The 17343-nt window shown below is 43.3% G+C and overlaps 1 protein-coding gene across 1 annotated transcript in view; it reads right to left on the bottom strand.

Moving 5' to 3' along the window:
- Positions 1 to 17343, bottom strand: part of LOC138510557 (liver-expressed antimicrobial peptide 2-like) — a 286329-nt gene that overhangs the window by 69422 nt on the left and 199564 nt on the right. The window contains exon 2 of the mRNA XM_069626315.1: positions 4207 to 4349. Within this exon, the coding sequence (XP_069482416.1) occupies positions 4207 to 4349 (143 nt within the window). The remainder of the gene's footprint in view (positions 1 to 4206; positions 4350 to 17343) is intronic.

Raw genomic sequence — 17343 nt, 5'->3', positions numbered from 1 at the left:
ATTTATTTCAGGGCCATGTTAGAGAGGCATTTGTGTGTGATGATTAGCAAACGTAGGGTGATTCTGTCGCACACAGGTAGCCAGACTGCTTCCTTTCTTAGGGCTGAGATATGGCTGTAGCAAGGGATGTTTAAGGCTGATCTTAAAGCATTATTCTGGAGAACTTGGAGTTTATTTAGATTCCGAGATGAAGAGCCAAGAAATAAGGTGTTACAGTAATCCAACTTCAAGAGGATCAGAGCTCTGGCAAGTGTAATACAACTGTTGGTGGATAAGAATGGTTTACATGCATTTATGAGTTTGTTGGTGTAGGCCGTAGATGATGCTGTGGTGTTGACTTGTTCTTTTAGTGATAGAGTGGAGCCTAGGTAGACTCCCAGTGTTTTGACTTCACTGGAAACTTTTATGGTGTTCACATCAATGATGAATGCTGAGTAGCGGTTATCTATTTTGTTTAGGAGGGCTTGGGAACCACTGATCAAGAGTTCAGTCTTGTCATCATTTAGACATAGACTATGGAGGTCATTACAACAATGGAGGTAGCCATGCCGCTATTGCGGCATGGCTACCCCCATTTCGGGTACCGGGTCCTGGTTCCTGGAATGGGGAAATACCAGGCCATTCCGACCTTGGAGGGCCCGGTATTTCCCCATTCCAGGAACCCATCCCCATTCGAGCCCCCATAGGGCTCAATGGGAATGGGGAGCATGCTAGCAACGGGCCCGTTAATGACGGGCTCGTTGTTAGCATGCTGGTCTGCTTGCGGGACCCGCTAAGGACGCCTGGTAAAACCAGGCATCCTTAGCAGGTTTCCGCAAGCAGACTTGTAATGGGGCGGTAAGGGGTTGACGGCTCCGGCACCCCCTTTACCAGCGCTGTTAACCCCTTAGTGCCAAGGTCGTAATGACCTCCTATGAGTCGCCATCCAGGCTTGGATCTCAAGATAGATGTCGTTGATCAGCTTGGTGTCTTTAGTGTAGCAGCCAGTGAGAGTGATGAGGATCTGGGTGTCATCCACATAATTAGTGTAGGTGACACCCAGATTGTCAAGACGGTCAAAGAGAAGCTTTGTAAATATGCTATAAAGTGTGGGAGAGATGCAAGAGTCCTGTGGCACTCCACAGTGGATAGGGATTGGTGGCGCAGATGCTGATGACACGAAGACCCTGGTGGTTCTATTAGCAAGGAAGGATTGGATACAGCTGGCCACATTAGGAGAGAAGGCTGCTGCAGTGGTAAGGTGGTAGTCAGGATTTTATGCTCATCCAAATCGAAGGCTGCTGAGAGATCTAATAGAAGGAGAATGGCCAATTTACCTTTGTCTTTCACCTCGTCCATCTGTATTTTTAAGTCTAGAAAAGCAGTCTCAGTATTGTGTCTGGGTTTGAAGCCTGACAGTTGGAGGCCTAATAGCTCATTGTCTTCCAAGTGTTTTTGAATTTGTATATAGGCGGCACAGTCTCAAATTTTTAAGAGAAAGGGAACCGTTGTGATGGGCCAATAATTAGGTGGAATGATAGGGTCCAGGTTAGGGTTTTTCAGAAGCGGCATGACCCACGCTTCTTTGAGGTTATCACGGACTTAACAATTTTTGAAGGAAGCGTTTATCAGGGTAGTTATGAATGGAGCTGATTCTTTTGCTGCATCCTTGATGACGGATGTTGGGCATAGGTCTCCCTGGCAGGTGGATGGTTTTATTCCACGGATTATATTTTTCACGTCGTCAGTGGTGACAGGCGAGAAGTGGAACGGTAAGCATGGTGGATGCTGAGGTATGTTGGCTTCAGTGTTGTTGGAGCTAGGGGGTAGGTTGTTTTTTTTTTGCTTCAATTTTAGTTTGAAGAAGTGTTATTTTATCTGAGAGAGCCTTCTGGATATTCGCACACCAGGAGGCATCTTTCAGGCATGATTCAGTTGGGGAGCTGGGGATTCTACTTCCCTTAGAATAGTGAAAAGTTCCTTTGTGCTCGACTGTGCTAGACAAAGGAAACAGTGAAGCATGTAGTTAGTGTTTGCCCAGTCCTTGAATCTATGCACTCACAACAAGGGAGGGAGGCCATATACCGGAGCAATTTGCTGAGGGTTCAGTAACACTGGAGGACCTGCTTTGAGGGGGACTCAGTTAAATACACAGTCAAAGTCTTAAGGTTTCTTAAAGAGATTTGCCTGATTTGATTTAAATTGCAAATGGGGAATAGGGGAAAGGCCTTGTTTTAGTTATGTATGTATTCTTTGATGTTTTAGCTGGAAAGAATAATTCTACTTTATTGTTTTGTTTTAATGTATTATATTTGTTCTTTTAATTGTGAAAGGCTCATATGTATGAACCAATACACAATGAACACATAAATCAAATATAAAATAAGGCTCTTGCTGCTCGCTTTACCCTCGATCGGGTTTACCTAAAGCATCAATCACTCTGTACATGCCCTCAGCATTTAGCGAGATGCCCTTACTCACACCCTCACTTGGGGGCTTGGGGGTAATCTAATCTTCACCCTCTGCCTCAGGGTTGCTGCCACTACCCTACCACCCCCCAGCCAATTGGTCTTTTTCAAGGCTGCCTCCAAGTGGGGGCTTTGGGCTTGGAACACCACCCTTCTACTCAGAAGCGCTCTTCTCAGGGGTCACACCTCCAACACAACCAGTTATCCAGGGGATCTCTATTCCTAGGTGATGGCTGTGGCAAATGAATTCTCTCTGAGTGTCCACCTCCTCCTCCCGTTAACCTCTCGCTCCTCGAGGGTACATTTCCCCCTCCTCCTAAATAACCTCCCCTCTCCAGCCTCCAATTGTCTCCTTCAACCACTTTCTTCTAGCACCCCACTCTGCTTCAAACTCTGTTGTATAATTCCTCCTTGAACTCCCCACACAGAGACTGGCTGGATCTGGATATATAGCTTTAATCCCACTCCCCTAAGCAGCGGGATTAAGAACCACCTTCAACTGGACAGTGTTTGTGGGCCTGTGTTCTGATAAGCTGGTGTGCCTAGTGTAGTGTGCTCTGTAAGGGTCCTTTCCTGAGGTTACACAAGGGCCTGCCACCGTTTTGGATTTAGGGTAGTCATCCCCTCTCTTCTGTAGCTGCAGTGAGGCTATCTGCTGTCGTTCAAATCACACTGTTTCCTGAGTCTGCGTATCAGGAGTTAATACAATCGTGAGTCAAGAAAAGCCCTCTGTGTACCAGGGTTTCTGTTGCAGGAAAATTGCAAATTTATATCTCATAAAGTCAGTTCCAGTAGGTGACCAGTGAGAGGGATACATTGTATCAGTGTGTCTCACAAACCTCCTTCAGCTGTGTTACCTAAGAAACAAAAGTATCAAAACTTTCACTTTAAAGCTCGAATAAAATAATGTATCAATTCCAGTGTCAGCGAATGCCTCTGAAAGCGTAGATGAGTCCCTGCCATATTTGTTTCATCCAGAAACTGGAAGCTTGGATCCCTGGAAAACAAGCAGTCTCTTTGATATCAGGCAGCAGACTTTTCTGCCCAGTGAGGGACAGCTCCCCTAAGGTCGGGAGGGCACAATAGTCCCCCCTCAAAGGGCTGATGTATGGGCCTCCACTCAGAGACATCAATGGGGTTCCCACGTCCTGGTGTACGGTCCTCCACAGATAACCATCAAATGGTTCTTGGGAGAACTCTGTGTGCTGGTTCCCTAGCTTACTCCGGGCCTATAGTAAAGGTGGTATGGAGATCCCCAGTTCGCCTCCTCAGGGTCCAGCATCCACTAGCTTGGGGTGGCAGGCAGCCTCTGTGACCATCCTACCATGAACACCCAGAGACAAGAACTGGACACATGGTTGGACTGCTCCCATTCTTGAGTGATTTGCATATGAATGGTTTTCTTTTGCAGTGGTGCAGAGAGGCCAGAAAACAATGTGAAGGTTGCACAGAACAATGCCAATGGTTGAGATGTATTGAAAACCTTCCACTCATCACATTTTGTGACTATAGCTTGTTTCCCGAAGGGAGGGAGCCTAGGGTTAGGCGTGGATCCCTTGCTCACTATGCCATAGGGAGCCAAACTGCAGCTCACTGTTGGCATGTTACACTGCTTAGGTGGGATTATGTGGCTTTGTGAATCCTCCATTCAAATACGTATCTTAGAGAAAATAGTGCACCTACCACTTAACAAAATAATGCCACAATTTCGACAGACATTGTTCATCAAGAGACAACCCAAGTAGCAGAGAAAATGTACCTGCAGTTATTAGTGCTGCATTCTGTGTTGTCTTTGCACATCGCTCCCACAGGTCGCAGTGAAATCCAGCGCCACATCATTGATCTTTTCTCACGTAGAACAGAAGGATTCGCTTGGATTCTAGGGCCTGGAGCACATTCAATCTAAAGATACAAATGCCATTTTTGTTAAAGAGATTTGTGATGTGTCATGGTGTTAGGCAGAATCCTGTGCAGTTCTCTTAGGGAGCACTACAGAAGATTAGGACTACAGGTGAGAGCAATAAATCCCCTTTGGTATCAGTCTGTACCACAAAGATTTAGTTGGTAGCTGTGGCTGAGCAGTCAGACTTATCTCAAGAGGGAGATGAGCAGTATTCAGGGTTTACACAATAGGCCTTCAGTAGTATGGTACAAGGAAACACTGACCAAAGCTTTGCATTAAAAAGAATATATATATTTATTTTACACACTTCTAGTTAAACACATTTATCACAGGTATTAAGCAAGTTAAATTCAGTCAAAGAAAGTATACACAACTCCCTAGTTTAATTGTAGACCAAGTGAACCAGAGTGAAAACTGAGCAAAACGGCACAGTGAAAACCACACACAAATGGCTCTCTAGCAATTTCTGACAAGGGAGGGAAAGCACACGTTATACAGAAATATCTTCTTACACACCCTAGCAACACTTCCCATATGTTTGTGAACCAGTCTTGAAAACCGAGCAAAATGGCACTTCACAGGTTATGAAAGTGGGAAGGAAAAGGTGGTTATAAGAAGTAGGTGCACCAACACAGTTCTAGTTGAGAAGCAATCTAGAGAAGGCAGTTCTAACAAATTTAGCCAGAGTCCATAGGCCTGTGCCAGAGTCAGTGGTACAGGGCAAGGGCCCAGGAGCAAAATGTTCTTGTAGCTGCAGTCAAGTCTTTGGTTAACGATTCAAAAATGTGGATGCAGAAGATGAAAGACAATGTTAAGAGAGAGGGGCGGCCGACCCAACAGGTAGGTAAAGGATTTAAAACACTTTTAGCTCTACCACGCAGAAAGGGCAGCCTGGCGGAACAATGTACCTTTAAAATGAAGAAGTGACACCTGCGGTGGCGATTGTTCCTGGTAGTTCCTGCAGTTCAGGGGATCCAGCAGAGGAATAGAGGCTCTCGTCATGGAGGAAGGTTCGAGTTACTGCACTACCCAGGGATGAAACCAGCCGCGGGGCTGCCCGACGAATAAAAGGTACGCTCCTTTAAATCGCGGTCTGGGTGGACTGGTGCCTGGCTATCCGGTCTCCGAGTACAGGGTACTGGCGATTCGACCAGGGCAGGTCCAGGAAGGCGATTGGCAAACTGGTTGGCCCCACCAGCTCAAGGAAAGAAGGCTCTTGCAGATGAAGATCTTCTCTCGTCGTGTGGCGAAAAGTGGTGAGACGTTACAGCAGGGCTTCACTGGTGGTTCAGTCATTGCAGATGTCTTTGGCTTCTCTCCTCTTCGGCTTCTTAGTTCAAGTGGCAACGTCTTGCTCTTCCAGTCCTCAGGACCCTGCTTTTATGCAAAAAGATCCCCATTCATACAGCCTAGCTGTCACTCACACAGTGGAGTGGTCATCTTGACGGGAGACCCGCCAGCCTATCAGGTTAGAGTGCAACATGGGTTGCTGAGGCAACCCTGTCCAGGGGTCCTACTCCCCCTCCCACACAATGGACCCACCCCAGACTCAGTGGCACCGAAAGGAGGGCTTCTTGGCAGAAGCCCGCCAAAAGGATGAACAAAGGATCCCCGACCTGGGTTAGGAGTTTAGAGAAAGACACGAGAAAGAAGTTATATTAAAGTTCTGGCAAATAAAACCTACCGGAGTAAAGTTAATATTAAAATAAACCGGCGGTATGTTAGAGGCTGTCAGAAAATGTGGTAGCCTCGAACAATGGGAAAATCCCATAGGAAAATATTTGCGGTCGAATATTTACGGTAGTAACCACTGCCACCAGCCAGAAACTTTTGAGAAAGGGACTGTACGGTACCCTCTCGAAAATGAACATAAGGGAAAAACTATTAACCCTTCCCAGTACCTCCATAGTAAGATGGGTTGTACTGGTTTAGTTCATAAAAACTGACTAGTAAAGTCAATGGAGACTTTACATGCCCTGGGAGACAGTAGTCAGTCTGAGGGTATGGAGTCTATGTTTGGGGGTCGCTACGACACCTCTGTGTCACTGCACGGAGGGTGCTGTGTAACACCTGTGAATAAAGATGGTTCCTATGGGGGTGAGAAAAACCCCATAGACAATCAACACAAAAATAGCGTATAACACACATAGCAAAAATGCCTAAGAGTGGGGAAAAGAGTCTCACTCTTAGCAGGAGAAAAAACAAACCCATCAAATCCAGCAAAGCTGCTGGGGGACTCTATAGGTAAGGGAAATTAGCCATAGAATGAGAATTATCCATAACACATGTGTTGCATGATTAATAGCCCAACACTTATGCAAAGGATGTTGTCTGTTGGCTAGGTTGCTGACACTGGAAATTAGAGAGCTGGGTTCAAATCCAGACTTCAGCATTAGACAAAAGAAATTTATTGGCCATACTCCAGGGATATTTCATAGTTCGGATCGGGAAAATTCCACATGGTAGCAGTCAGGCCTCCATATAAGAGTTTGAGTATGGTTATCCTTATTTATTTGAAGTTGAGTGTAAAATCATATTTTAGTGAGCACTATTTGCAAGTAAAAACATATCTTTACTTTGCAATAGTTTTTTTTTAGTAATCATTCTTCTTTGCACCTGGTAGTTCATCAAAATGAAAAGATGTCCACTTTAGATCAGAACAAATCTGTGGTGGAAGCAGCATCTTCTGTCCTTGTTGTTTCATATTTTTTACTGGGACTATTTCAGTGCTTTGGGTCTCAGCACTGTCCCTTTTTTTGATTGTGCATTTTGGTTTCTCGCAAACCTTTAACACATTTACTATACAAATCGCAACATGTATCACATAAATAATCCACTAAATTCATCAATAAAATGATTCCATCAGTTATGTTATATTACTTTGCATTTATATAGCGCCTTATGTACCATTGGCATGGTCTCAAGGCGCTGGTAGGTTGTACGCCCTCGGGAACCAAAGTTTAGGTCAGTAGAGAGAATAGAGAGAGTCAAAAAGGTGTGTGTGAGCACCAGATATGTGTTCAGCTGGTGTGGCATTCGTGTGATAGCTGCTTCTTAGCGGTAGGTGTGGAGGTTGAGAGATCAAGAGTATGTGTTCGTTCTGGCTGGTTGTTATCCAGACCGATTATGGCCGTGTTAGGCCTGAGGAGAAATGCCTAGGCTGGAGGGTGTGTAACCAGCAGTGTTTAGATAGAGTGATGGGGAGTATGTGGCAAATGATGATATGAGAACAGCTATACCGAATGGTGTCATAGTATCGCTGTGTTCTATTTGAGTGGTGGGGTAAAGAAGAGAGCAAGCGTGGAGGTGTGAATATGGTGGTTTACATTAGGTGATTCATTCCAATAGTTCCATGTACTCCATCCGTTCCAAGTGCTCCGACTGTTCCAAGTACTGTGACCGTTTCAAGCACTCCAAACCGTTCCTTTCAAAGCTCTTTCAAACGTTCCATGCTCTCCAAACCATTCCATGTAAGTCACGCCATTCTGTGAACTCCATTCCGTTTCATGCATTCCAATCCGTTTCATGTACTCGCATCCATTCCATGCACTCGAATCTGTTCCGTGCACTCGCATCCGATCCATACACTTGCATCCGATCCATGCACTCCACTTCGTTTCAAGCACTCCAATCCATTCCATGCACTTGAACCGTTTCATGCAATCGAACCAATTTATGCACTGGTCATTCGTTCTAGTCACGTTATCCTTTCTTCATGCATCATTCATCCACATACGTCATCATTCACACGTTCCATCCACTTAACTGGTTCCACCCATTTCACACGTTCTATCTACTTCGCCCGTTTTACCCACTTCACTGGTTCCACCCACTTCGCCGGTTCCGAACACATCACCCGTTCATCCATCTACTTCATCCGTTCTACCATTTCACTGGTTCCACCCACTTCACCCATTCTACATCAGTTCACCCGTTCCATCCACATACTTACCCGTTCCATCCACATACTTACCCGTTCCATCCACATACTTAACACGTTCCCTCCACATATTTCACCCTTTCCATCCACATACTTCACCTGTTCCATCCACATACTTCATCCGTTCCATCCACATACTTCACCCGTTCCATCCACGTACTTCACCCATTCTATCCACGTACTTCACCCGTTCCATCCACGTACTTCACCCATTCCATCCACATACTTCATTCTTTCCATCCACATGTTTCACCCGTACATACACATGCTTCCCCCGTTCCATCCACATGATTCATCCTTTCCAACTACATACTTCACCCTTTCCGCTCACATATTCCTCCCGTTCTACCCTGTTCACTCGTTCCACCCTGTTCATCAGTTCCACCCTGTTCATCCGTTCCACCATGTTCATTCGCTCCACCCTGTTTCTCTGTTCTCCCTAGTTCATCCGTTTCACTCGCATACCTTGCCTGTTACAACCTCATACTTCCTCCGTTTCAACCACATTTTTCATTTGGTCCATCCACTTCACCCGTTCCATCCACATACTTCAATCGTTCTATTCAATATATTTGACCCATTTCGTCCACATACTTCATCCGTTCCTTCCTCATACTTTACCCGTCTCGTCCATATACATCACCCATTCTTCCAGATCCATCCTCCATTCTTACCACCCACTTCACCCATTTCTTTGCCTTACTACACCTGTTCCTTCCAACCACTTCGCCCGTTCCCTCCAACTACTTCACCCGTTCCATCCTCATACATCACCAGTTTGCTCCACACTCGACACACGCTCCGCACTCGACACCCGCTTCACTCTCTACACCTGCTCCTCGCTCCGCATTCTACACCTGCTCCACACCCGCTCCGCACCCGCACCATATCGTACATCCGCTCGACACACTACATCGGCTCAACAATACCGTACCTTACATCTGCTCAACACCCTAAATTTGCCTAACATTCTACATCTGCTCAACACCCTAGATCTGCTCAACACCCTACATCCGCTCTATTCTATTATCCAGTCACATCCTCCATCCGCACCAACCTAAATCCGCACCACGCTCTTATCTGCTCCATGGCCTCATTCGGTCCACGGCCTCATCCGCGCCACGCACTCAACCGGGTCACGCACTCATCCGCGCCACGCACTAATCCACGCCACGCACTCGTCCGCTCTCCCCACTCATCCGCTCTACGCACTCAACCGCTCTACGCGCTCATCCGCTCTACACGCTCATCGGCTCAACACGCTCATTCGCTCTGAGCAGTCATTCGCTGTGCGCACTCATCCGCTCCGCGCACTCATCTGCTCTACGCGCTTCATCCACTCCACCGACTTCATCCACTCCACTCACTTCGTTCATTCATTCTGCATTATTGGTTCAGCCTATGTCACTTGCCGCACGCACTCGATCCGTTCTGTGCTCTCCATCTATCCCATGCACTACCCCTGTCTCATGAACTTGAATCGTCTATTCTGTACTTTCCATTTATACCATGCATTCATACATTCCATGCACTCATCCGTCTCCTGTAATCATCTTTCCATCTTCTTCACTTTATTCCTCTCGTCCATTTTTGTTCCTTTCGTCCATTGCAATCCATTTTATTTCAACCGTTTTACTGCTTTCGTACAACTTATTCTTCTATCCACTTCAATGCTTTGATCAACTTTATTCATTCTATTCTGCTTGTCGTTTTTAGTTTACATTGGAGGTTATTACTTTTTGATTTCTCAGTTGGGTCTTGCTGTAGAATTGTTATTTGTTTTATTGTTATTTAAGGTCTAGTCGTTTGGGTTAGTTGAATTGTTATCGACTTTATTCCTCATGCCCACATTAATCCTCTTGTCCATAACATTTATTTCGTCCATTTCATTAATTTCATCCAGTTTACTGCTCTCGTACAACTTATTCTTTTTATCTATTTCGCTCGGATCATGATGCTGCATTGCAATTTATTATCAAGCATTTTGTCAGTATCCAGTTTGAGTTAGTTTGAGTCCGGGGTCGGTTTTAAGGGAAGAGCCAAGTTTTCAGTAATTTCCGGAAAGACATGAAGTCTTCAGTGAGTCGGATTTGGGGAGGGAGTGCATTCCACAGCGTGGGGGCCAAGGCTGAGAATGATGATCCACCTAACTTGACTGAGTTTGTTTTTGGTATGACTAGGAGGCCGGCTGAGCTTGATCTTAGAGTATGTGCAGGGTGATATTGTTTTAGTTTGTCTTGAAATATTGAGGTCTGGTTTTATGCAGTGCTCAGTGAGAAATGCATAAGGTTTTGAAAGTCACCCTATGGGCAACCGGAAGCCAGTGCAGGGTTTTGAGAGCTGGGGTGATGTGGTCTCTTGGGCCAAGCGCTAGTAGCAGTTTGGCTGCAGTGTTTTGTGCTCTTTGTAGTTTAGTCAGTTGGTATGCGTGGACTCCGAGGTAGAGGGGGTTAGCGTAGTGCAGTCTTGATATAACAATTGATTGATATGATATGATATGATATGATATATGATATGATATGATATGGCATTTGTAACGCGCCTATACACAAGTGTTTCAAGGCGCAACGAGGCAGGGGGGCACAGGGGGGAGACAGACAACGATTCTACTAGGCCAGGTGTCATTCAGATCGCGCAAGTGCAGGGGTAATTGGACCGCGGAAAGTCTGTTGGGAAAGGAGAGGTATGGGAAAATGCCTCTAAAAGTTTTTAGGTGGTAGTGGCAGGACTTTGATACGTTATTGACTTGGCGCGAGTGTGTTAGGTCAGAGTCTAGGGAGCAACCACGGTTTTTTACTGAATTAGAGGGAGTCCGTGAGTTGCCCATGGCAGATGGCCAGGCTAGTGGGTGTGGAAGAAGATCGGTGTTGCCACATACCATGATTTCGGTTTAGGAGGGGTTTAGCAAGAGGTGGTTTGTGGTCATCCAGAGCTCTATGTCGATGAGGCAGGAAGCAAGGTCAGGCCGGCAGTTGGGATTTGAGTTCAGGAGTTTTAGAATTATTTGAGTGTCATCAGCGTAGTTGTAGGACAGGATGTTGTGTGACTGAATTATTCGCGGGAAGGTGGCCATGTAGAGATTGAACAGGAGGGCTCATAGGCAAGCTCCTTGTGGAACTCCTGTGTCGACTGGTCCGGCCTGGGAGGAATAGGTGGAGAGTAGGGTTATTTGGTTCCTATTTTTGAGGAAGGATGCTATCCATTTGAGAGCGGTTCCACAAATTCCTAGGGAGTGGAGGCGGTCAAGGAGGATTGAGTGGTTTATTGTGTCGAAGGCGGCGGATAGGTCAAGAAGGATTAATGTGGCGCATCCCGCAGAGTCTGCAGTGTTTTTAAGGTCATCCCAGATTGAGGTTTGGGTGGTTTCAGTTCCGTGTCGGGCTCTGAAACCTGATTGAGCAGGGTCTAGGAGATTGTTGGCTTCGACAAAGGCATTTAGTTGGGAGTAGGCGGTTCGGTCGATGGGTTTTGCAAGGAACCTTGTGTTTGAGATGGGGCGGTAGTTCTTGGGCTCGAGAGGGTCGAGGGAAGGTTTTTTTATTAGAGGTTTGACGTAAACTGTTTTGAATGCGTCGGGAAAAACTCCTGAGGCAGGGAGTCATTTATGATTGTTCTTGCATGTTTTCCTGCACAGGTAGATGCGAAAATGTCTTTGAGGGTTGTGGCCGGGCAAGGGTCCAGCAGGAAGCCGGATGGTTTGCGGGCGGGGAAAGTTTGAGAAATTGGTCAGCTGTTATTGGACTAAAGGAGTCGAATGTTGGTTGGGTAGTGGTCGCAGGCGGTGTGATGGCTGGTATGGAGGGTGGGTTGCCTGGTGGGTGTAAGAGAGTTAGTTTATTGGTTAGAGCATTTGTTCTTTCGAGAGATGTGGTGTAAAAGTGGAGAGAGAGTGAGTCGCACAGCGATTGTGAGGGGGTCGGGCGGTGGTTGTGCATGATGGTTTGGTGAATTTGGTGATGATTTTGTGAAGTTTTCTGCTGGGGTTTTTACAGTTTAGGATTCGGCAGTTGTAATGGGCTTTTTTTGCTTTTCGGATTTCGGCCTTGTACTGATTAAAGTCCCGGGCCAAGGTGGATCTGCTCAGGGGAGTTTTGTCTTTCCGCCATTTGCGTTCTAGGTATTTATATAGTTGTTTACTGGTCTTCATCTAGGAAAGAGGCCACGGCGGGCTGATGGTTTGCAAGAGGGTGTGAGTCGCATTAGATCATACATTCTCTAATAACAGTGATAAAATAAATGCCGTAAACTTTGCTAACACATAAAATCCAAATTCATTTCATTCTAATTATTGTACCCATTTTAAGAAAACATTCCAAATATACAATGTTGCTGTTACAATTATCATTGGTTCTCCAGAAAAGATTGTACCCGAAAATTGATCTGTCTTAATATTCTGTGCTCTACGGACAATATAACTATAAATAGATATATAATTAGATTGCAGTTTTGGGCAGCTAGTAAGAACATGCTGAATAGTTTCTACACTGTTTTTACATAACCTACAAAATCGAGCTGTCCGGAGAATACCCTGCCATACACACAAAATCTCTTGGGTAGGTAAATGATTTATCCACATACATAATATAAAATCTCATGTGGCTTTATTCTTACATTTTACTAAATAACTGAATGGCGGGGGAAAATAAAATTTCTGCTTCACATATTCAGAGACACAAGATGCTGTATGAGTTGACTCCTGTCCAAATACTTGGATTTGCATTTTACATTTCTTATAGTCATAGATAAAACAAACAAATCTTCCTTATAAAAATCAATCTCATTAAAAACAATCACAAATTTCACTTTTAAAGTCCCTAAAAGTTTTGGATTTAATACTCTCACCCTTTGCCATAAGAGAGAAATGTTTTAACAGGTTTTCAGTGTTTATATCTTAATCCATCATTTTGAGATAAAAGATGCCCCAATTTAATTTCCAAAAGAGAGGTTAACCCCAGCTCACAATTAATAGCTTCAACTGCGACACACACCGGGAGTCTAAGAAGGAATCTCCAGATTTGACCTTCTAACCCATGTAACCATATCACTTCTCTCGCCATAAATGATTTGAGACCATATAAAATGCCTGGAACAATACACCTTTTGCACAGCTTTATTGGACCAGCAACTGAATACCCTCTTCTACGTGTGATAAAACATTTAATCAATTGTATTTTCTTAAATATTTTGCCTCCACATATTTCCATAGGATATCCACATTTAACCTGGGAGTAATGGGTATTCCCAAATAAGTATACTCGCTAATGACCTGAATAGGTGATTGATCAATTTTCCAAATAAATTTACAATCCTTTTTTTATTACCCTCCCAATTATCATTATTTTTGTCTTGAGGATATTTATGGACAGACCAGTCAATCTTGAATACCTACCAAGGGTCTAGATACTGTGCTGCAGGCCTATCGCTGTCCTATTCAACAAAAGCATGTAGTCCACCTGTAGGAGAGCCAGACCAAAAGTCTATACCCAATTTTGGGGGGACATTCCTACTCTCCTCCAGCCATAACTGTATATCGGAAACAAACAAATTATACATTAGGGGTGCTAAAACGCACCCCTGTTTAACTCCATAGTTAGTTTCAATATCGGAGGACATAATGCAATTCTCATCCAACCTGATATTGACAGACGTTTCTTGATATAATTGTTTAATCATTTCTAAAACAGAATAATCACATCCGATCTTAAGCAATTTTTGCCATTGTAGATTGGTAGGTATAGAATCAAATGCCTTAGTATAATCAATGTATCAAATGTATAATTTGCTACCCTTTAGTTGCATCGTGGATCTGATCAGATATGACAAAGTGAATATATTATGTATAGTCCTCATTCTTTTACCAAACCTGGTTTGCTGATGCCGCAAAGGTTCATTTGCATTTACCCTTATAATTATTTTTCCCAACAAGCATGTCACAAACATTTTTGACACATTATCAGAAAGGGATAGTAATCTATAATTAGAGGGCTCAGCACGCAATCCTTTTTTAAAAATGGGAACTATATTCACTTTTTTCAGGATGAAGGTATTATACCAATTTTAGCAATCTCTAAAAATAGGCTCTGAAGATTCTCTGCCCAGATAACAGGTTGGGCCTTAATTAGAAAATTGGGTAGTGTATCCAGCCGTGGAGCTCTGAAGGATTTTGATTTCTTTACTATTCTCAATATATCCTCAGTATCAAAAGTACCAATTACCATCATAGGCATAATTCTTAATCTCTTTGGTCATTATATCTATGAACACCATGGCATCTGGTAATTTCCATAATAAAGGTCCTTAATATAAGATACCCAAGCTTTTTCAGAAATGGGATTGACATCATATTATTTCCTGTCTTCATAAATGTGTTCTTCTAATGCCACATTTGTTTATTGGCTTTAGCATTCAATGCTTTGTAGATAATTGGCCAATGTGCACTGGCTTGTGATTGTTTATGAACTCTAATACAGTTTTTATACTTAGTTCTTGGATTGTCCATAGCATACCCCTTTAAAGTTTCATCATGTGCCAAGTCTTTCCTAATTTTACTCATAGCAGCTCGATGTAATTTCCTTTTGCTAACTATTTGAGTATCATAAACTTCATTAACCATATTGCAAGGGTGAGCAATTCTTTTACTCTCAAGGTGAATGATCTTCATTGCCTTGTTAATTCTATCCATAGCACAGTCCTTAGTATATATCACCTGGCTTTTTGAGTTATTTTCATAATATCGATTCACATCAAAATACTTGGATAATAAGTCGTTAAACAACTCTACATTTTTCCCAGACCACATTAAACAATTCTTTTGCATGTTGCAATCGACTTCGCCCAGTATCAAATTCTCTCTATAAACATTCTTGATGTTTAATAAGTAGCTAAGCATAACATGATCACTAAGGCATTTACTCATTGAGTACGTTTTTCAAAGAGTGGGATAGAAATATACATTTGTGATTTCCGATCATTTCTTCAAGTAAAAATATTCTCCTCACTCTACTCCTAAGAGTTACCACTTGGATTCTGAAATGTCATTTGCCATCCATTTATAAATATAGACCAAGATTCTTTATTACAAAATATCTAGTACTGACTAATTACCATCAAACTCATGGCAAATCGTTGTATAGTCCCCAGCAATCATGTAAAACTGTCCTTTATCATTAATCGAAGAATTTAGAACCACATCTATATGTATTCTGCAAGGATGTAGTGCTCTCACCCACCGGAGTGCCATACAAATTAATCAGAAGCACCCTAGATAACTGATTCGTTCCTCGACCACATATGGTACCTGAAAGTGCATTGTTATTTTGCCATTGAGCTGCATCACACAAAAGTTGGCTCTCACAGCAATTATTAAGCCACCAGATGGTTGACCCAGAGGCCCCTTAATTGCCATTCTATGTGTTAATACATCGCTATCTATATAGCTTGATCTCGAGAGCCACGTCTCCTGCATACAGAATATGTCAAAACTAGACAAGGAATAACGTCCACCTTCATGGGACAAAAACAAACGAAAGCCTCAGGAGTTACAAGACAACAAATCTAATTGCCTCAGACATCAAGACCCCCTGATGCCCATCATAACTTAAATTTTTCTTTAACATCTCTTCCTATGGCAGACCGCGATTTTTGCGCCCTAAAGCCATTTTAAAAGCATCAAGCTCATTTTCCAATTGTTTAATTTCATGGCCAATATCTGATTTTACTATCTTCAAAAAAATGGTATTCTTTAAATTCCAAGACGTGTCCACCTCTAAATCAGCCTCAATAGTTTGAAGAGGAGTGATTTCAAAACACTTTTTTATAAAGTTTATTGCATGAAAGAATATATATTCCACAAAAAGTGGAGAAGCAAAGTGAACTATCGCCCAATTAGACTGACTGACTGAGTCAGGGAGCTCAATAAAAGAGATATCATTAGACACAATCATTGCTAATTGATGTATCCCGTGCATAATTTGTATCACTCTACTTCTATTAATGTACGGACTAACTGCAGTTGCAAGAGGTTCCAAAATGTTAATTTTCGACACATTATGTTTATTTAATTTTGCCAAAGGTTGAGATATATTCTTTCAAGTTATAATTTGAGGCAACTCTATGTTAAAAGCAACTTCCTCATCAATTTCAATATCATCCATAGGATTAATAGAGAACCAAGATTGAAAATCAGCCGATCGAGATACAGCATCTACTGCTCCCTCATCAGTAGAATGCCTTCTAAGCAGAGTTCCAGGTGTAGGAAGCCACTGGTGCATTGGGCCATATTTTACGGCTTTGCTTTTAGCACTCTCTATGCAGCCTTTTTTAACAACCATACCCGGATCGTTTTCCTGACAAGATTTCTTTTTTGAAGGATTTTTGCTCTTAAGTGCTGTAGCAATGCTATTTGCGTGTGGCGCGCTTTCATTCACGTTATCCTCACTTATGGTTTTAGTAAGCCTTCAACGCTGTTGTTTCCTCTGTCTCTGTAAGTGCTTTTTATTGCACCTCTGTGCTTGATACTATTCTCTCTCACACACTTTCATTTTTCACTCTCAAATTTCCCATCTCCATACCTCTCTCATTCTCCCAGTCTCCATTTCCACATCCCTCCCATTCCCCTTGTCTTCTATCTCTCTCTCTCGCTTTCCTGTCTGTCTCACTATATGTTGTTTTGCATGCTCCACCTCCTTGTGCAATTTACATTTTTAATATATTATCGAATATGCATTTCTTTATTTTGTCTGTATGTGTGAAATCTCCTTCCTTTTCTTCTCCTTAGTTTGAGCAAATACAGAATCCCAGAAAGTGAGGCCGAGCAACAAAGCATGCAGAGATTTCTCCCGTGGTCTGATTTGATTTGGAATGATTTGATTTGGAATCTGCATTGCGCATATCCTCCCGGAACCAAGCAGAGAACCGGCATATAGTCGCAGATCTTCAATTCCTACACAACCACTTAGAGCCCTACCAATACAAAGAAGATTATTGAAACAAATAGGTCTTCAGTTTTTTACAGCAAAGGGTAATAGAGGATGTTTTCCGGAGATCGGCAGGCA

The sequence above is a fragment of the Ambystoma mexicanum genome, chromosome 6p, assembly GCF_040938575.1.
Source record: "Ambystoma mexicanum isolate Mex_15411 chromosome 6p, UKY_AmexF1_1, whole genome shotgun sequence".
NCBI classification, from domain to species: Eukaryota; Metazoa; Chordata; class Amphibia; order Caudata; family Ambystomatidae; genus Ambystoma; species Ambystoma mexicanum.
Note: the sequence above shows the minus strand (reverse complement) of the source record. Positions and strands in the feature narration are given on the sequence as shown.